Source organism: Penicillium vulpinum (assembly GCF_028829585.1).
Source record: "Penicillium vulpinum strain IBT 29486 chromosome Unknown utg000001l_segment0_segment0, whole genome shotgun sequence".
NCBI lineage: Eukaryota > Fungi > Ascomycota > Eurotiomycetes > Eurotiales > Aspergillaceae > Penicillium > Penicillium vulpinum.
The window spans coordinates 3,671,506-3,691,171 of record NW_026643241.1 but is presented as its reverse complement, the minus strand read 5'-3'; the positions used below and the strand labels follow the sequence as shown (position 1 = coordinate 3,691,171).

The window sequence follows — 19,666 nt, the reverse complement described above, 5'->3', positions numbered from 1 at the left end:
GGGCGTGCCAACACAACCGCCCATGTTATGCCGTGATAATCGAAAGTGATGACAGGTTTTACATATAAGAGTGTGTCTAGTTGAAAACATAGGGAGAGGAAGGAGTAGGATAAGCCATTGCTTGCTTGTGCGAGAAAAGTACCTAAGTGAAAGAAATCACGAATCACCAAAAAGAAATAGACTTTCGCATCCTAGATGGACTATCTTTCAAGTATAAATATTGTTTGATATATCGAACAATGCTGGGTTGCATCCTTTACTTGGTGGGCCTATATGCATATATGCCTTGTTTAGACGCGTGAAAACAAAAGGGACTATCTATAGTAGGCAGAGACAAATGCCCAGAGCAAATAAAAACGTCACAAGATTCATAGATGGCTACATAACCACTGGAAGAAAAATGCAGGTTCATACAAAATATGCACTGCATTGAAAATAGAACCTGAAAGCAAATCTCCATCTAAGTAAGTTGATGAGTGCCTTCGAGTCCATGAGATCGCCCCGCGACATGGGCCCAGATTGTAGCCTCAATTCTTGTGCGCTGTTCTATCTCCGCGCTCGAACTGTTATCCTTAAAGACCGAGTCCATTTCCTCCAAAGTTTTCCCATTAGTCTCTGGAACAAAAAGCCATGTCCAAACAAACGAAAGAGCACAGAACACACAGAAGAACACATAAGTTCCATATCCAGTGTTTTGCACAAGGGGTGGGGTAATAAGACCGATGATGAAGTTGTTGAGCCAGTTCGACATTGTGGCATACGCCATTCCCTTAGCACGTAGCGAAGAAGGGAAAATCTCAGCTGGCATAGCCCAAGGGATAGGACCCCAAGTAGCTCCGTAGGTCAGCATGAAGAAGCACAGGAAAGCGACGCAAACCCAGCCCTCTGTTGAATGCGCAGGCCAGTTTGATTGGTATTGGCTCATTAGCACGGCGATGATGAAATGCGCAAGTACCATGCAGCTAGCACCGCCAAAGAGCAACGGTCTCCGACCGAATTTATCCATTCCCCATAGTGACCAGAAGCAGGCTAGCATTTGGCAGATGTTAATGACGCCAGACATATGGAGCTGCATTTCGTATCCTAGACCCATGCCTGCGAATAGACTGGGTGAGTAGTATATGAGGGCGTTGACGCCGCCGAACTCTGAGAAAAGGATATGAGTTAGCCCGTGTAAGGAGTGAAAGCAAGGGAAATTGGTTTCATCACGACCGTCAAATACTCACGTTGGAAGAACATCAGTCCAATACCGACATGGGTTCGCTTCCAACATCCCTTGCGGAAACAGTCCAGATAGCTCCAGATATGAAGCATAGCACGGCTGGTGTAACTTCCATCCTGACACTTTGGGTGTCTCACAATGCTCACTTCTTTGCAATACGCCACTTCGGAGCGAATCTCAACCCACTCTCGAATCACTCGCTCGTCCGTGGCGTCAACACCGCGCAATTTGCAGAGAACCTTGAGTGCTTCTTCATCTCGGCCTCGAGCAGCGAGCCAACGAGGTGAATATGGTAAAAAAGGAATGCCGACGCCGAGGAATATGGCCGGAATCATCTATCCACGTAGTTAGGAAAGGACAGATTATCGCTAACTGGGAAGACATACCTGAATGAGGAAAGGAAGGCGCCACGCCCATTCACCAGGAATGTATCGTGTACCATAGGTGATATAGAAAGCGATCACAATAGCAGTAACAATAGCGAGTTCTTGCAAAACGAGCAAAGTACCACGAATCTCCGGTGGCGCAATCTCAGAAATATACAGCGGTGCCACCATAGCCAGCATGCCGACACCAATACCTCCAACAAACCGGGCACCTACCAACATTTCGAAACTCATAGCTCCCGTCTGTAGGGCGGAGCCAAAGAGGAAGATGATTACTGCGACCATAATAGACCACTTGCGAGAGATCTTGTCGGCAATCCATCCCTGGTTCATTGCTCCAAGGAAGGCTCCTAGCTCGATCATGGCAGTGAGAATTCCTTTCTGGAATCCTGCACCGGGGGCATCGGGGCCAACCTCTGGGAATCGTTCAAGAAATTGGTCCATTGTAAGGGTTATGGAGACGACTCCTTGGTCGTACCCGAACATTGCTCCGCCCATCGTTGCGAATGCGGCACATGCTGCTACATACTTGTTCGTGAGGATACCGCTTAGGCCTGTTTTGCATAATAGTGGATTAGTATGTGATGAACATAGAGAAGAAGGGTATCATGAGTAAGGGGGGAAGGCTATACCAGATTCGCCATATGGTTGTCTTTCTGACATAAGGGGAGGTATCAGACTAGATGGATCCGATTTTATCTCGGATTCAATATGTTCTGTCTCTGGGGATGCTTTCTTGTCTGCCATGATCTTGTTCCTTCAAGTTTGATAGGTAAAAAGTAGGATATAAAAAGTGGACGATAATGAGATATGTGTCTTAAGAGAGGATCTTAGTATCCAATTGAGGAAAAATAAGTGAGGATATCTTTCAAATATAAACAAAATAGTGGATATGTGAACTTTCGACCATCCAACTTACACACCCAATCAGAGCAACAGCAATTACCCCAACCAAGTTGCCCCTATACATTATACCGTGCAGTTTATTTAGTGTTAAGACTTGACGCCATCGACCGGGACAAAATGCGGGGAAACCCGCTGATCCATAGGCTTTCAAGGTTGCTCGCGGGGCCCCAGGATGTTACCGAGTCGGACACCTTTTCCCGGTTCGGACACCATTTTCCATAGCCTGTTGGAACATGGTCTAGTACGGGAAGTGATCTTGGCGGGGACCTATGAGTTCCTAATCCTGCGCTGAGACGATGTATTATCGACTATACTAACATATATACGGAGTAGATCTATCTAGCTATCGTGATACTCCAAATATGGCATCTTATATGACGAAAAACCGTTGTAGGAACTATGCTTACACCATTATTTGACGGATTTCAGCTATTCATTTCCAATTATTCTTCTAGCTGTAACACAAAGAGGGGAAAGGATGCCCAGAAAAACCTCTTCAAAGGATCTCAATATAATGTCTATCATATTATTGGTTATAGATCAGATTGCAACGCAGAATTGAAGAAGAATTGAAGGAGAGGCGAAAGCGGAGCGGTGTGAATTAGTATGCTGAACCAATCAAATGCCCGTTGTTCGATGTGCCGAGGGCTATATCCCGTACTGTGTGCTATAGCCAATCAATTATGTTGCTAACGTTGCAAGGGACCTCCGCCCCAGCCCCTCGGGAAATCCAGTTTGTCCCCCTTGTCCGATAAATCATCAAATCTCGGCACCTACCCGCACCTCCCGCACTAGGCAAGACTTATTTGCGGCACATGACAGTTCAGCCCATGACGTCCTCTCCCTCCAAGTCTCTACTCTCATTTGTCAAACATCCGAACATGGATTTGTCTTTATTCTGCCAGAATAATCTTCTCTATACCCAGGAGAAACTGTCAAAACACAAACCCGGGGGATATCACCCAGTTACACTTGGTGATACCTTTAAGAATGGTCTTTACGAAACCCACTATAAGTTGGGGTATGGGGGATTCTCGACTGTGTGGCTTGCGAAAGATAAGGAGTCAGATCATCAACCTAACTATTTTGCCAAGACATGGCTAATACGATGCCAGTCAAAATCAATGGGTCTCGTTGAAAGTCATGATCGCAGATTCGTCAAAATCGAACGAGTTACAAAACCTGAAGTTTCTCGAAAAGCATTCCGGCGGAAACCTTTCTTCAAACCATATTGTTCAGCTGCTTGATGACTTTACCCACGATGGCCCTAACGGAGCTCTTCAATGTCTTGTATTTGAATTACTTGGCCCTACACTTGATATGGTCCTCACAGAATATTCCGAGGGGAATGACAAGCTCAATCCGGAAGACATACTTCGAATGTCTATGCAACTCTTAAAGGCTATCAAATTTATTCACAGTATTGGGATGTGCCATGGTGGTAGGAGCATTCTTTCCTATGCGGCTTTTGTAGCGTGACGTAATTGTGCTAACCTCTTATTGCTTAGATATCAGCGGCCGTAACATCGCATTTCCTTGCAATAATATGCTGAATCATGAGAAAGATGTTCTAGATGTTCTTGGGCTACTAGAAATCGAGTCGCTGGCCTATATTGATGGCTCGCCTTTGGACAACGGATTGCCGACCCAGTTGGTGAAGGCAGCGGAATGGATCGATTTTATAGACGAGGACGAGGAAGACATCCGGCTTATTGATATGGGAGAGAGTTTTCTCCCAGGCGAGGAGCCTGAAAAGTCAGCTCAGCCGAGTATTTTGCGAATACCTGAGACAATTTTCACGGACCGCTTTGATTATCGCCTCGATTTATGGCGTGCAGGTTGCATAGTACGTGAATATATCCCTTCTCCTTCAATCCTTCTCGGTTTACATACTTACGGAAAATCAAACTCTAGATTTACGCTTTCTTGTTCACGAACTATCCATTTCGGTATTTTGACAGGGACGAATATCTGATCTTCCAAATGATTGATTTTGTAGAAAGGCTGCCAATCGAATGGGAGCCTCAGTGGAAAACAATCCAGACGAAAATTAGCCGTAATCTTGAGATAAATGAAGGTAAGCAGTTTGATATATCAAACAATACAACATTGGAAGATTTTTCTGCTAATTCCGCTCAAAGGCTACGAAACATCAAAGTTTGAACGCATGTTTGCAGAAAATGTACACGATCCGGAGCTTCAACCCTTATTACAGGTGGTACAAGGATTGATGCGATTCCTACCATCTAATCGCATTACTGCAGAGGAGGCACTTGAATTGTTATACAGCAAAATGCAAGAAACAGGAACCACAACTGCATAATCTGTTCTACAAATGGATTTCAATGTTCGACACGAAATAGGGAAACCAATAGTATTCTACCTCGGTAGATAAATACCCAAAGGACTATCCACCATGGAGCTGGGGCATATTCAACCAATGACTAAGCATGATCATCAGGGTCACCTGGGCACTTTCCGAGGTCCAAGTCGGCGCTGATCCCGATCAAAGACCCACAGTGGAAGATCCGGGAAGGGTCGGGACTACGGCAGTCGATTACCGCCACTTCACATTTTCTCATACTAAACCTTGACCGCTTAGTTCACCGCTGGTCCCCAATTGGTGTCGATGCGAATTAGTCTATTCCGATCGATGTATAAAATTATACTGCAGGCAAAATTTTAAACTGGGTGCACTGGCGGTAATAGACTGCCGTACTTGGGACTATTCTGACATCATCGAGTAAAGCTGATCATATTCTTTTTTTTATAGTCTTTGATCCCGGAAACTATGGTCAATTTTAACACGCGAACATACTCATTGCTGCTAGAATTTAGTGTAACATACACTAATCCTCCTGCCAATATTCATTTGACATCAGGCCAATCTCCCGCCAAGAATGGCCACGGCAGGAGAAAATTTGAGGCCCAGGTCCAGTCGCCATGAGTCAATCCGATCGGAGGACTGGCCTGAGAGCATCGCAATGACTCTCTCCCCGCACCGTGAGCGGAAGCACAGTGGAGAAGGACGAAACGGCGGGGTTAAAATCTTGAGTTCGTGAGCAAGCAACGCGTTACCAACGGTGGCTAACGGTGACTCTTTCTTTTGTAGGTGATGGCCGACTTGATATAAAGCTCAACGAGCATATGCCACAGCTCGCAGGCCTATTGAATCGCATCCAAACAACAACTGCGCCACCAGACCTAGAGGCTTTAGAGAATGAACCGACCCCAGAACCAATACCAAAAGATGAGGGGAAAGATTTCCCACTGAAACTGAACATCGTCATTCAAGTTATCGGATCTCGAGGTGATATCCAACCGTTCGTTGCGCTAGGCAAAGAGTTGAAGGCATATGGACACCGCGTACGGCTAGCAACACACCTCATTTTCCGGGAGTTTGTACTGGAGGGCGGCTTGGAGTTCTTCAACATAGGTGGTGATCCCGAGGAACTGATGGCATTTATGGTCCAAAATCCGTCCCTATTACCCGCATTCCGCACGATTCGCAGCGGTGCCATCCAGAAACGCCGGCGCGAAATGAAGGAAATTATATACGGCTGTTGGAGATCATGCATTGAAACAGGCGACGGTACAGATCTGCATCAAATCAAAGAGGACCCCTGGAGTGACGAGGTGGACTATCGTCGAAGGCCGTTTGTTGCCGATGCAATAATTGCTAACCCGCCCAGCTTGGGCCATATTCATTGCGCGCAGCGGCTGGGAGTTCCACTTCATATGATGTTCACGTGAGTTGATTTTCAGGGATAAAAAATTGAGGGACATCCTAATGGAAATTTCCTAGAATGCCCTGGTCGGCTACCCAGTCGTTTCCGCATCCTTTAGCAGTTCTCCACCCACAGGAATGCAAGCCAACGGTTGCAAACCTCGTGTCTTATACCGTTGTAGATATGATGATTTGGGAAGGTTTGGGAGATCTTGTCAACTCGTGGCGGAAAAAGTGTCTCGCACTTGATCCGTTAGATTCAATTACAGCGCCAAGTTTACCCCAGCGCCTCGGTATTCCATTCTCATATCTGTGGTATGGGCTAACTAGAAGTCGGCGCATTCGAATCATTCACTAATTACGTTTTGCTTCAGGTCGCCAGCATTATTGCCAAAGCCCCGTGACTGGGCTGATCATATCGATATTTGTGGGTTCAGCGTGCTACCTTCAGAGTCAGACTATAAACCCCCGAAAGAGATCGCCGATTTTCTTAAAGCAGGACCCACTCCACTCTACGTTGGATTCGGCTCTATTGTGGTGGAAAATCAAATCAAACTAACCCAGATCGTGTTCGAAGCGATAAAGAACGCCGGCCAGCGTGCAATCATCTCAAAAGGCTGGGGAAACCTCGGAGTCGACGAGGTCGATGTGCCAGATAATATCCTCATCATCGGCAGCGTACCACATGACTGGTTATTCCGGCATGTATCATGCGTAATTCACCATGGTGGTGCGGGTACCACAGCCGCAGGGCTTGCTCTTGGACGTCCAACCATTATCGTCCCCTTCTTTGGTGATCAACAGTTCTGGGGAGGAATCGTTGCGGCAGCTGGGGCCGGGCCTTTGCCTGTGCCTTACAAGCAACTAACAGTTGAAAAGTTGACCGATGCCATCAAGACGGCACTAAAACCTTCAACCCAAGAGAAAGCGCAAAAAATTGCGATGAAGATGCAGACAGAATCTGGTGTGCAGGATGGAGTGCGCAGCTTCCATAGGCATCTCAAGTTGAAGACTTTACGATGCGCAATATGTCCCACCCGTCCGGCTGTGTGGCACATTAACCAGACTTCCATCGGGCTCAGTGCGTTTGCTGCAGCAGTACTGGTTGAAATGGGGGCCATCAAACCAGAGAATATTGCTTTGTACGTTGGCCTTCAGCAAGTTATTTTCGGACAACTAATCAGCTATGCAGACACCGAACATCCGAATATGACACATACCGCAATCCTGTAGGCCCTGTCAGCGCAGGAGCTCAGGTGCTAATCGGGGCCATTGCAAACTTTGTAACCGGGATCGGTGAGGTGCCTTATGAAATCTTTACAGATTTTGTCACCGCTGGTCGTGCAATAGGTCAGACTCGTAAGGAGAATGATTCCTCGAGAAGATTTTCATGGCGGAGGAAACACCGCAGAAGTCAAGATTCAAGCCTGGGTAGTGATGAGGAGCAGTATCACGAGTCTGCCGAGTATCAACAGCCTGCTGCAAATTATCAGCCTTCCGAGCACCAACAGCCTGCCGAAAACTATCAGCCTGCCGAGTATCGCGAACCTGCTGAGTATTATGGGCCTGGTCAGTGCCAAGGACTTGGTGGGTCAAATGACGATAATGATGATGGGATAAGCCTCGATACGAACGACGATGCGGCCGACAACGCGAGATACAACAAAATGAACAATAATTTATCAGCTAGTGCCGTTGGCCAGAAACAGGGCCTGCCGCTTGATCAATCAGAACTCTTGAGCTATCTAGAGTCACCTCAGGGGACTGGTGTTATCTACGAAATACGCAATCACAGCAGTCGAATGTCGAAGAAATTCTTGAAAAGCTTAATTTGGCTCCCAACAGACCTTACGCTTAGCATGTCCAAAGGATTCCACAATGCGCCGAAACTGTACCATGACCAAATGGTCACAGACACACCGAAAGTTGTTGGTTTCCGGAGTGGACTCCACGCAGCTGGAACGGTATGTCGCCCGTTCTCGGCGATCACAAGGTCCGAACTGATTTTTGAACTTTCTATAGGAATTTCGAGATGGATTTTACTACGGTATCACGGGCCTGATTACCCAGCCTCAGTATGGTGCCAAGCATCAAGGAGCGAAAGGGATGTTTAAGGGAATTGGGAAAGGAATTGGCGGTGTTTTCCTTAAGCCCCCAGCAGGTATGCTAACGCTATGCGTCACTCACTCGCTTTTTTACCTTCCGCGTCTCATTCTGACTCAAATTCTTCTAGGTCTCTGGGGACTCTTTGGATATCCCTTAGTTGGGCTTCGCAGAAAGCTGCAAAAATCTTTAGGCAGGTCCCAGGAGCTTGGCATTATGGCATCTCGGATAGCGCAAGGTATTGAAGATATGCAAGCATCTACCCCTGACGAACGTGCAGAGGTTGCTAGAAAATGGCACGTTCTTGAAGAAGAACTTCGTGCCTCTTACTGACGAGACCTTTCGAACAACTAAACCACATTACGCTCACCAAACTCTTCTCATATCAGCAGTCCCCTCATGTACGATAACAGTGGAAGGATTGTATTCCTGTACATATATGCATTATCTTAACTATTTAATAACATAAGAAGTTCACGAACTGAATCAAACGATATAATTGTTCCACTTTGAAAATATTTTGCTTTATCTACAAACTAGATTTCCTCAAGGGTAGCTCGTGAGAAACGAAACACGACGAAGAGATATCTGTATTGTTCAAAAGACTTGAATAAATGCAAAATAATGCATTATGCGATATTGCAGTTTGCTCTAAAACGAACTTACCCCTTCTGCAGCTAGTGTAAGTAATGCCAGGAGAAGCTCGCGCTTCCGCTTCTGACCAATTATCATACACATAGCCGTCGGCATGATCAGTTCATATAATCGAGGTTCACTACCATCCTGCAGTTCACTAGCTATAGCTTGCTCGGTCCAAATTGAGGAATGGTCTTTATCAAGCAACTTGGATACCGCAGAATCGGGTGAATACGAGGGACCTTGAATGCCAAGAAGAAAGCGTGGGTTCAGACGGACTTGGCCCCAGTCGGGTACCTTATTATTGCTCCATCGGGCGCAATATGTGGACCAAGTGACATTAAAGGATCATCTAATTGGTTTTCATATATAAGAGTAGGGAAATAAGTCAATAGAGAAGAGTTTCTATATTGTATTCCAGCTAGTCTTAGCCCCTAAACACCGTTCTTGGTGAATCATGGCTCTGTTATGCAACATCGTTTTAGTCGTCAATTATTAGAATCGTATTTGCTTAGCCTAGCTATAAGGCTGATAATGACTAGAGGTGCCAAGAGAGGCTTAATGCGAACTGATTCCACTTTCGCCACTCACCTGCCCAATATTTGTCGAACAAATACAGATGAGCCTATATCAAGCTCAATTATGATAGCAGTGGACACAATCAACACCGTTAGGGTGATCTAGCCAGTGTCAGTTACACCTCCAAGACCAGAAAGCATTTGCATCACACTTACACAACCCATTAATATCCCCACAGTGTTCAATTCCCATCCTCCAGCATAGATCTTACCCCTAGCAATAGCACTCTGCTGCCTCCAAAATCGATAGGCTCCAACCAAAGCCACGAGAATAGCCACACAGTAACACGCGACCGAGAGGGGTGTACCAACCTGACGAAATCCAAGACGGTCCGCCAACGCATCCGCCGCCTGCAGACGAAAAAGCTGCGCGATCAGCACGCCTTGCTGGGTGACGGCGATGGAGGTCCGGATATACGCGAGGAATGTTCTCTCCAAAGCTGCGATGCAGGGTTAGTATTATGCACATTCGGCAAGCTGCAGTCGCAGTCGCACGCACCGAAGTAATCTCGACTACTCTTATGTGGAACAGTTAGAGTAACATTGTGCGTCCAAATCCGAATGAGCTTTCCCCAAGGCCCCTTTCGAGCTTGTCGGCGGCGTTGCGCATCGGCACGCAATGCGAGAGCGCGTGATGTGGTTCGGCGCGTTACAACACGATATTCATCACCGGATGAAGCAGACGGTGTTGAGTAGTCTAGCTCATTGTCCTCATGTGTTTGGAGCTGTTGGAGCTCGTGCGCTTCGTGGGAATCCAAGTTGTTGTCGTTGTTGCGCGGTCGGATGTTACGCAAAATGATACCGGATGGTCGTCTAGGACCAGAAGTTTGAGGATGGACTTCTGTCATATTTTCACAAGTAATCCCAGCCTGGTGATGACAGCATGGCTACTGCGAGATACGTTGTTTACTGCTGTCTAGGGATGGGTGAAGGGTCAAGACAGGTTCTCCACGGATCGACGTGGTTTTATCCCCCGCATTTTGGTTATCTACTCCTTAGCTTAGCAAATGCGACAGCTTCCATGTATGATTAAAGCTATATACCCTAGCTAAATGCAACCTACTATAAGATTATACATTTGCTGACCAATAATAGGATAATGAGTAATTAAAAGAATAATAAATTGCATAGTGTCTACAAAATACATGTATTCCATCTCTTTACATTTTCTCAGAACATGTGAGCTCTCCTCTAGCTCATTGTAATCATTCTTCCTTTTCTCCAGTGTGCTCAAGTTTTACCCACTGGTATTGCTTATTGATAAAAACCTCGGTCTTAGGAGGAGGAACGCTGTCAAACAAGGTAGCCTTCAGAAAGACTTTCCCGGGGGCCTTGTAGTTCTTGGTATACACTGGGCTATGATGGGTGTCAGTCATTATTATTACTGGACTTGTAATCATTACATACCTGCCACAGCTGGAGCAGAAATAACGCTATTTTGAGGTTCATATATTAGTATTCAGAAACTGATAAAGGAGCTATTCTTACCTGAACAGCAGTGCCACCGACACACTCCTTGTCCCCACAGTACTTGTCCTCGTAGCTTTTCAATATCGCATTCGGATCGTCGACGGTCAATTCATCCTCATAGATAAGGTAGTTGACGGAGAATGCTAGAATGGTTGTAAGCAAAATGTACATTGTTGCTCAGCCTCACGGAATGAACTGACGACCGCCACCGGATCGCTTGCAACAATCGCTACATTCGCAAAACTATTTTAGTACATGACCATCGGAATAAGAGATTTCAAAGTTCGAAGCAGATCCCATACCAGTGGCAAACAGCTGAGCTCGGAGGTTGTTGGGGAAGAGTGATGCGAACACTCTGGCAATTGCAATGACCTTGATAAGACATAGCTTTTGATTGGCTAGTGGAGCTGTGGTTTTGTATCAATATGCAGCAACCTTGCTAGCTCTGACTTCTAATATATTTGTGCAAGGGTGAGGGCGATTTTGCTTCGAAAATTAGTGGGGAAATCGTTCCGTCATTGCCGTCCACGGGTATACCCACTTATCCAACGTCATCGCGTGTTGTGCATCTTGACCTGATTACTGAAAATTTCGAGAAAGAAAGGGGAGAGAAAGTGGTTAACTGTATGACGGGCAAATGGTGATGTCTTTTGATCACGGCTTTGTGATTCTAGAGTCATTTCTGCGCATATGGACATCTTATGTCTCAATCGGGTTGGTTAGTGAAACTCGTGCAGCCCGTACAAAGCTGCGCAGTTTTGGATTTCACTGTAAATCCAAAAGATTCACCTAACTATTGGACGAGCGAAATATTCTAGAGCTTTACGGAGTATAGGTCTGTGCATTTCTCACAGAGTATATGCCCGGTCCGATATCGGCCTCATTATACTACCTCCCAACAACTGTCCACTCTACGGAGAAAACATATAAGAGAGCCTATCCGACTCTTCAAAATGAAAATCATTGCAAATTCCACGAAGAACATAGCTCTTGAAACATTACCACGTGTTGATTAACTGGCATTTCGCTTGTTCCTCACCCATATTCCACGCCAAGACTACGACTTCTCCACTTCTCCATACTTCCCATCGGTCAAATAAACCATGGCGTCCAATACCGAGGGTCCTAAAGACCACTGGTCAGCCGAAGTAGGTAAAATTCCCCGAAAATATGTGTTTCTCATCGCTAACACAGCCTAGGCATATTCCGCCTCTGCATCCTTCGTGCATTCCGCGAAAATCACCGGAAAACTCCTCACCTCCCTAGAACCCAAGTCAACTGACAAGGTCCTTGATGTCGGTTGCGGCGATGGAAAGTTCACGGCGAACTTCCTTCCTGCCATAGAGACCGTCTTGGGCATTGACTCATCTGCTTCCATGATCGAGTCTGCCAACAAAGACTACGCAAGTCCTAAGGCCAGTTTCCGCGTTGTGGATTGCCGGTACCTGGAGAAAGAAACCTCCATTGTGAACGGATCATGGGATAAAGTGTATGTCTTTGATTATAATACATGGTACAAGATGTATGTAACTCGACTTCTAACACCCAGACAGGATCTCCAACGCAGCCCTCCACTGGATCTTACGCGATGAGTCGACGCGCATGTCAACACTCCGCGCAATCCACGGTTGTCTGAAGCCAGGTGGCACATATGTGTTTGAAATGGGCGGACATGGTAACGTTGCCGAGGTTAAGACAGCCCTTATCTGCGCACTGGTGCAACAGGGTATCCCTGTCAAACAAGCGAGAGAGACGAGCCCTTGGTTCTTTCCATCTGATACCTGGATGAGAAATGCTCTGGAAGAGATCGGGTTCAAGGTTGAAAATGTTGAGCTCGAGTACCGCCCAACAAAACTCACCACTGACGCCAAGGGTGGTTTGGAGGGATGGGTTAGACTGATGGGCGCCCAGTTCTTGGAAGTGCTCCCTGAGGAGAAGCGGGATGCTGCAGTGTGGCAGATTTGCGATGTGCTCCAGGATGTGGTTACTCGTAGTGAAGATGGGAGCCAGTGGCTGGGATATGTGAGACTGAGGGGCATTGCGAAGAAGATCTAATGATTCAGATGATTTTCGTTGGAAAGGGTTCGGTTGGTAGATTGCTGCTGCTTCCGTCGCTGAATGAGAACACCGAGAGGAATGTCTTCCTCATCATAGAATTCTGCTTCCTCATCCACCCCGAAGTCGCGTAGTCGTTCTCCTTCGGCGTTTCGCCAGGACTCTTCACCCTCGCCTGAGTCACCCCCGGAGTCAGTTTCGGACTCTTCGCTATCACTTTGAGCGTGGTCATCTTTTTTGAACCGATCGTGAAATGGCTTACGACGTTGTAGACCCTGAGTTCGCTGGAATCGCTTCATATCTTCCTGTTTACGACGATTAAAGGCATCAATCTCGTCTTGAATAGTTGCATATGTAGGCATGTTGATATTACTTGGTAGCCTGGCCGGAATCGGGATTCGATCTGGATCTGGAGGTGGCCATGACACACCAGGATCTAACAGAAAAGATCAGTAATCAACAAGCTAGAATACCGACTCACACACTCACCCTCGAAGTCATTGGTCTCGAATTCCCAGCCAGACCGACGATCGGGTGTTGCAGCCAATGGCCAAAACCAGCTTATGACCTAGAGAAACATTAGCTTACTTGTTTGTTTGTCCGGAATACTTGGACCACGAATAGTTATACTTACATTCGAGCTCCCGCCCATACTTTGCTTGATGTTGGCCCAAATCCCGATGTCGTATGGGTACTCTTGCTTTTTGATTTGAACTCGAATTCCCCCAGGACCCTCAAGATACCCACCCAGTACACGGGCTCGACGGACAAGGGTAGCATGTCTCTCGATTTCCCAGGTTTCAATAGTAGTCGTGTTACATCCAATAGACCAAAGGCTCCTAAGCAGGAGAACGAAGAGACCAAAAACTGTAAGGGTATTCACCACAAGCAGTATAAATAAGTGGATGAGCTGCCCTAATGTGGGGCCAAGATACTATTCAATATTAGCGACATGAATGGTGAAGTACTTCATTTACTTACGCTTGGCAGATGACTGTTCTTCCATACAAATGAGGCACGCTGCCAGAGAAGAGTCTCTAGATAGGACATTCCAACAGTCGCATAAAATAGAAAGCGCATGAAATGTGGGAGGGTAAAATGTGAGACGCAGTTCGAAGTCCAGGGGCAATGATGATCCATTTTGGGAATGCATCTGGGAGAAGATCAGCAAAAATTTCCACAGCAGGCATTCCTCATCGAACCTTTTACAGGTCTTGCAGTGGTGAGCGCGAGGAGGTTTGTAAGCTTCGCATCTACGACACCATCGCTGGCGACCAGCAAGTGCGGCACCTTCCAGCTCTGTAGGTTTCGGCCGCTGTTCGGCTTTAGGAAGCCGACCGGGATCTACGAAGCAAGTTCGATAATAGCATATCCAGATGCACAGGGCGAAGATATTTATCTTCCAAGTTTCGTCCTTTTTGAGTGGCACAGGCTCGAAGTGCAGAAAGAAGTACTGTGATGTGTAGGCGAGGAAGGCGATCAGCACACTGACGCCGGGGATCGCGAACTTGGATATTGAAAAATCCTCGCTCCACATTTCGGCGTCTTTAGCCGTTTGAGTGAGCAAGACTGAGAATCTGCAGAGGCATGCAATCGAACGTGTTGTTCTGTGGACCCGTCCACGGCCGTCCGTGTGGCTGTGCTGACTAACGAGACTGTGACAGCCCAGCCCAGGTGGAGGCTTCGAAGGTTCGCGCGTGGAATATCGTATACGGAATATACTTTGTAGCGTAAAATCGACACTGAGAATGAATCTACCTTCTTATATTTAGAACGCCATTTCTAGTTGTGGATAGGGTTTATATATTTCAAACTTCAGTCAAAATCAAACCTCAATAGGGCCTAAAATGGAGGAATAGTGTCGAGACCCGTTTATGCTACTTGCTACCGTAAGATCCACTCTTAAAAGCATACTCTGAGCACGCACATCTCATTGAATAAAATTGCCTAGATCATTCGGAAATAGGTGATCATAGCAATATGAAGGATATAAAGTAGGTACTGAGCACTTAGACTCTCTCCTACTACTATATAGGCTCTGTTTGTCTTAATGTTAGCTAGCAAAATAAGTTTTTTAAGGTTTAAACGTCAAAGTAAACAAACTAAAATATATATCAGAACACATCATAACACTTGAAACTACCAGCAACGCACCAAGATTAAAGCTGAGCAGTAATTTTCGAAATACCTTAATAACCTTAGACAAAGCTATTTATGTATGTATTCGATATAGAAGAGAAATTGTCGACCAAACTTGAAGATACCTAGGGGCCAACGACCCTCACGTGATCCAACGGGCCAAGCAACCAGTGTTTATCGATTACCGCTTTGAGCAAACTGTTATGGTCCGACTCTTTCTACTTCCCATCCTCCCCCAACCCTCGCTTGAGGTGCTGTGATTTGTTTTCCGAGCTTTGTACAGTTTTAATTCTTTAGCGCTTTGAATTTCGGTAAGTAATATCTCTTATTTTCTATGTGTTCCGTTGTCAACTGAGAGGGGTTTCGGCTTCCCGACAGTGGAGCGAATTCTGACTTGCTCGTTGCAGGGATACCAATATTGCCGGAACTTGATACTCTTCGCACACTACCACATGGTCGCTTTTTTTTTTAATGATCTTCACGCTCGATACCCCCTCCGCTACACGCTTCCAGCCACAGATACTATCCTAATTCCCGCCAAAAGAAAAAAAAGACGACCCGCCAAGAATGGAGGCCCTCTCCCCGCGCACAACGAACCAGATGATCAAACCGAAGCTGGCCATGGATCGTAAAGCGTTCGATAAGAATGCTGTGGTTCCAAGTAACAAGCAAAAGCTTGCAACATCCAAAAGCTACGCCGATCCGCCGCCGTCAGTAGTCTCAGAGCCGGAAGATGGCGGGGAGCGATACTCAATAGGCGCATTCTTGGGAAAAGGCGGCTTTGCTGTTTGTTATGAGGGCACATTAGCTCGCAACGGCCGGGTGTATGCCATGAAGGTCGTCAAGTCAGCGATGCCCCAGAAAAAGATGGAGGAGAAGGTATGCCGAGCCTCCAGACCGACCATTTAACAGTACCTAATTTTTTGTCGCAGTTTCGAACCGAACTCCAGATTCACTCTAAAATGCGCCATCCTTTCATCGTCCAGTTCCACCGCGCATTCGCTTTCGAATCCAGCACCTATGTCGTCCTGGAGTTATGTCCGAACGGGTCGGTAATGGATATGTTTCGAAAACGACGCTGTTTCAGCTTGCCAGAAGTGCGCCGGTACATGATTCAGCTTTGCGCAGCGGTAAAATACCTACACAAACGATTCGTCGCTCATCGTGACTTGAAGATGGGAAATTTGTTTCTCGATCACAACATGAACATCAAGGTTGGGGATTTTGGTCTGGCGGCTATGATTTTGTCCGACAAGGATGCGAAGCGACGGAATACGCTATGCGGTACACCCAACTATATCGCCCCCGAAGTTTTGGACAAGAGCAAAGGTGGCCATACACAAAAAGTTGACATTTGGTCCGTGGGTGTAATATGGTAAGAACGCCGCGATACGAATCACGAAATCGATGAACTAATTTTTGCATTTTAGCTTTGCCATGCTCGCTGGATACTTGCCATTCCAATCCAAAACACAAGATGAAGTTTACAAAAAAGTCCAGAACTTGAATTATGTCTGGCCCAAGGAATCAGAATCCAGTAACTACATTCCCGAGGAAGCAAAGGACCTAGTCAGCCGTTGTTTGAACCTAGTGGACGAGGAGCGACCAGATCCCGATGACATTGTTGAGCACCCATTTTTCAACATGTACGATGGGTGCATTCCTCGTCAGCTGGACCCCTCATGCCGATTCAACAAGCCAATATGGCTCAAGGACGCTTCGCCTCAGGGTGATTGTGTGGTAAGTGGGTATGGCTTGGACTCGGATGAGAAGCTCCGAGCCTATGTGTACCAGGTGGACGACCCCGCCCAGCGATATCATTCTTGCAAAGCTGCCTTCTACTCACTCTGCGGCGTGGGACGTAAGCCTGACGGAACGGCTCGGAAATCTGTTGGGAGAAACTGCTCAAAGTCGGCCTTTTCTGAGTGTGATGTAGAGGACTCCAGAGGTCTACGACCAATAATACCCTTGTCGGCAGATTATGTTTACCGATGGCCCCATGACCTCGAAGGAGATTGGTGTCTCCTGGAGAGTTCCCGAAAGGTAATCCGGAGTGAGGAGTCTATGCTTAACAGCAGCACTATGTCCCAGCGGAGTGTTTCCATTCGTCCCAATCCTATGGCAGCATCACGGACCAGTGCCGCCCTCGCAGCTGCTCAACAACGCCGAATGGAAGGACAGAGTCATGCCGCAACGCTACGCCAGCAAGCGCGAGTGCCTCCTATCTCTCCCCGGAGGGCCCCTGGAATCGGTGATCCCCCCTACTCTATCCTCCAGGCCATATCGAGATATATCTCAAGCCGAGCCAAAACCCCCTTCCGCTGCGGACGTGCCAACTGGAGGCTTGGCAGAGCGTCCTATTCGGACACGAAGGATGGTATCTGCATCGCAAGCAACGGCGCTGCGTAGCAATGACATTGATATTGCCCCACAATTAGCCAAATCCACAAGCATGCCATCAGGTTTGACTGTAGGCAAAACACGCTCTCAGTCTCGCAGATTGGCAGCCGCTGACCAGGAGTTGATGCAGCCTTCCATCCCAACTAGAGAACGGCAGTCGTCTGCCCGGCCGGAAGAGCGAAAAGTGATCACCCGTCAGACATCCTTACGGTCTATATCCAGAGCAGACCTCGGCGCTAGTGTCGGACAAGGCGATAGACGGAGAGACAGCCCCATTGAAGAGTCCGCTCGATCTTCACTGGCACAGTCTAAGTCTTCCGCCGAATCTAATGGGCTTGGCCGATCAGATTCCAATGGTATTGCTCGGTCTAACAGCAAGACAGCCAGTGGCAGGGCACGTTCGAGTTTGGGGCTTAGTCCTCTCTTCCACGCAGAAGATGCCTGCAAGCTTCTACCTAGGACTTCGTTGACTGAAGTCAACACTGACTTGCGTCTCATGCTGACCAACCTGGTCAACCACGCACCAAGTAGGCGCAGAGGAGGAGCACGGAAACAGCCTCATGCCTATGTTATCAAATGGGTGGACTACACCAACCGTTATGGTATTGGATACGTTCTGGATGATGGCAGTGTTGGATGTGTTTTTAAGGGAGAAAACGGGCAGCCGGCGACGAGTGTTGTGATTCGAGATGGCGAGAGACACATCCGCCGAAAAGCGCGTAGCGTCACGGATGGCAAACAAAAACCGATTTACTACTCCGAGGCTGATCAGCTAGTTCCTCGTACTGGAACTGCCGTTGAATTCTATGAGAACCGTGACGATGACTTGCTAGGATGCCGCGGCATCCGACGAGCATTGATCCCGCCCTCACTCTTCGATGTCAAAAGCTCAAAGGCAATGAGAATTCGCAGCAACACAGGAACCGACCTCGAACGAGCCGATGCAGAGAAAATCAAGCGGATGAAACTTGTGGACCAGTTCGGTAAATACATGATCGGGGCCCTTGGTCGACATGGCGACGAAGGCATCATGGACGAAGACCTGCCTGAACACAACAGTGCTCAGTTTGTCAAATTCTACCAGCGCCTGGGCAATGTCGGAATCTGGGGTTTCGGAGACGGAGCCTTCCAATTCAACTTCCCCGACCACACAAAGCTGGTAATCTCTCCCGGCCGCACCCGTAGCTCATCCCCCTGGATCGACTTCTACCACCTCTCGTCCTCTGCTGCTCGATTCTTCGCCTCAAAAGGCAAGATGCATCCAGCAGGATTTGACACTCGGGCCGTGGCCTCCGACGAGGCTGCCACCTTCCTGAGCATTGCAAACGGAGATTCCATCAATTCTACCGAAGACCGTATCCGGGATATCCTCGATGCAAATGCCTTCATTCAGAAAATCGCCTTCATCAAAGACACTCTGAGAGTATGGATCAAGTTCGGGCGGCTTGGAGGTCGTCCTCCCTCAATTGACTCCTCTTCTGATAAATCCATGCCCGATGAAGCATTCTGGCAAGGAACGCAGGAGCGCTCGCAGCCTAATAGCCCTGGAACGAAGTTTGTCTGGGTGACTGTCGGAGCACCCGATGGCGATGGCCAATATCGGTCCGTAATGCTCAAAGATAGCGATCGGGAGCTAGAGGAAAAGCACGTTGGGATGGGATACGATAAAGAAATGGATATACTCAAAGACCGGCTACGTACACTTGGTCGTTGATTGAATCTGCCTTTTTCTTCTTCTGCCATTTATCATGTCCCTTTTACGATGTCACGACCTTTTGTTTTTGTTACTGGTGTAATGCTTTATGTTTATTCTCGTGAGACGAGATCACGAATGAAGTTCAGCTTCCTAAGTTGGCGATAATTTTTGCCCAACACTGTTTTTGTTTCTTTCGGCTACTTGCAGCAATATGTATAAATGCCATGCACTGTCCCGTATTACTGCCCTATGTAGGATGGCCACCATTTCTAGCTTGGACGATTAAACCTCCCCATATCAAATTATCCGTATTGTATTGTTTCTTCACTGTCCCTCAGTCGAATAATG

At 47.2% G+C, this 19,666-nt stretch overlaps 8 protein-coding genes across 8 annotated transcripts; 5 read left to right on the top strand and 3 right to left on the bottom strand.

The window, feature by feature from the left end:
* Positions 1-460: 460 nt before the first annotated feature.
* Positions 461-2,355, bottom strand: N7479_001332 (sugar porter family MFS transporter; the record flags this gene model as incomplete). Its single annotated transcript, XM_057249029.1, has 4 exons — positions 461-1,146; positions 1,227-1,557; positions 1,609-2,162; positions 2,241-2,355. The coding sequence occupies 4 exons, from the start codon at positions 2,353-2,355 to the stop codon at positions 461-463; spliced, it is 1,686 nt and encodes a 561-aa protein (XP_057113461.1).
* Positions 2,356-3,395: 1,040 nt separating this feature from the next.
* N7479_001331 (uncharacterized protein) lies at positions 3,396-4,837 on the top strand (the record flags this gene model as incomplete). Its single annotated transcript, XM_057249028.1, has 5 exons — positions 3,396-3,577; positions 3,630-3,955; positions 4,023-4,360; positions 4,429-4,591; positions 4,656-4,837. 5 exons carry the CDS (start codon positions 3,396-3,398, stop codon positions 4,835-4,837), a joined length of 1,191 nt encoding a protein of 396 aa, XP_057113460.1.
* A 577-nt stretch (positions 4,838-5,414) lies between these two features.
* Positions 5,415-8,677, top strand: N7479_001330 (putative UDP-glucose,sterol transferase; the record flags this gene model as incomplete). Its single annotated transcript, XM_057249027.1, has 7 exons — positions 5,415-5,568; positions 5,627-6,263; positions 6,320-6,556; positions 6,616-7,383; positions 7,434-8,205; positions 8,264-8,402; positions 8,475-8,677. 7 exons carry the CDS (start codon positions 5,415-5,417, stop codon positions 8,675-8,677), a joined length of 2,910 nt encoding a protein of 969 aa, XP_057113459.1.
* Positions 8,678-9,567: 890 nt separating this feature from the next.
* Positions 9,568-11,413, bottom strand: N7479_001329 (uncharacterized protein; the record flags this gene model as incomplete). Its single annotated transcript, XM_057249026.1, has 8 exons — positions 9,568-9,660; positions 9,715-9,998; positions 10,058-10,445; positions 10,800-10,914; positions 10,966-10,991; positions 11,047-11,171; positions 11,198-11,271; positions 11,331-11,413. The coding sequence occupies 8 exons, from the start codon at positions 11,411-11,413 to the stop codon at positions 9,568-9,570; spliced, it is 1,188 nt and encodes a 395-aa protein (XP_057113458.1).
* Positions 11,414-12,131: 718 nt separating this feature from the next.
* N7479_001328 (class I SAM-dependent methyltransferase) lies at positions 12,132-13,083 on the top strand (the record flags this gene model as incomplete). Its single annotated transcript, XM_057249025.1, has 3 exons — positions 12,132-12,176; positions 12,228-12,517; positions 12,582-13,083. The coding sequence occupies 3 exons, from the start codon at positions 12,132-12,134 to the stop codon at positions 13,081-13,083; spliced, it is 837 nt and encodes a 278-aa protein (XP_057113457.1).
* On the bottom strand, positions 13,080-14,659 carry pfa4 (putative palmitoyltransferase with autoacylation activity Pfa4; the record flags this gene model as incomplete). The annotated part of the gene is made up of 5 exons (XM_057249024.1): positions 13,080-13,519; positions 13,573-13,651; positions 13,718-14,017; positions 14,065-14,236; positions 14,286-14,659. Coding segments are annotated over 5 exons (1,365 nt in total), but the record flags the coding sequence as incomplete, so codon positions are not given.
* A 1,130-nt stretch (positions 14,660-15,789) lies between these two features.
* N7479_001326 (uncharacterized protein) lies at positions 15,790-17,631 on the top strand (the record flags this gene model as incomplete). Its single annotated transcript, XM_057249023.1, has 3 exons — positions 15,790-16,101; positions 16,155-16,597; positions 16,653-17,631. 3 exons carry the CDS (start codon positions 15,790-15,792, stop codon positions 17,629-17,631), a joined length of 1,734 nt encoding a protein of 577 aa, XP_057113455.1.
* A 43-nt stretch (positions 17,632-17,674) lies between these two features.
* On the top strand, positions 17,675-19,336 carry N7479_001325 (uncharacterized protein; the record flags this gene model as incomplete). Its single annotated transcript, XM_057249022.1, has 1 exon — positions 17,675-19,336. One exon carries the CDS (start codon positions 17,675-17,677, stop codon positions 19,334-19,336), a length of 1,662 nt encoding a protein of 553 aa, XP_057113454.1.
* Between the last annotated feature and the right edge of the window lie 330 nt (positions 19,337-19,666).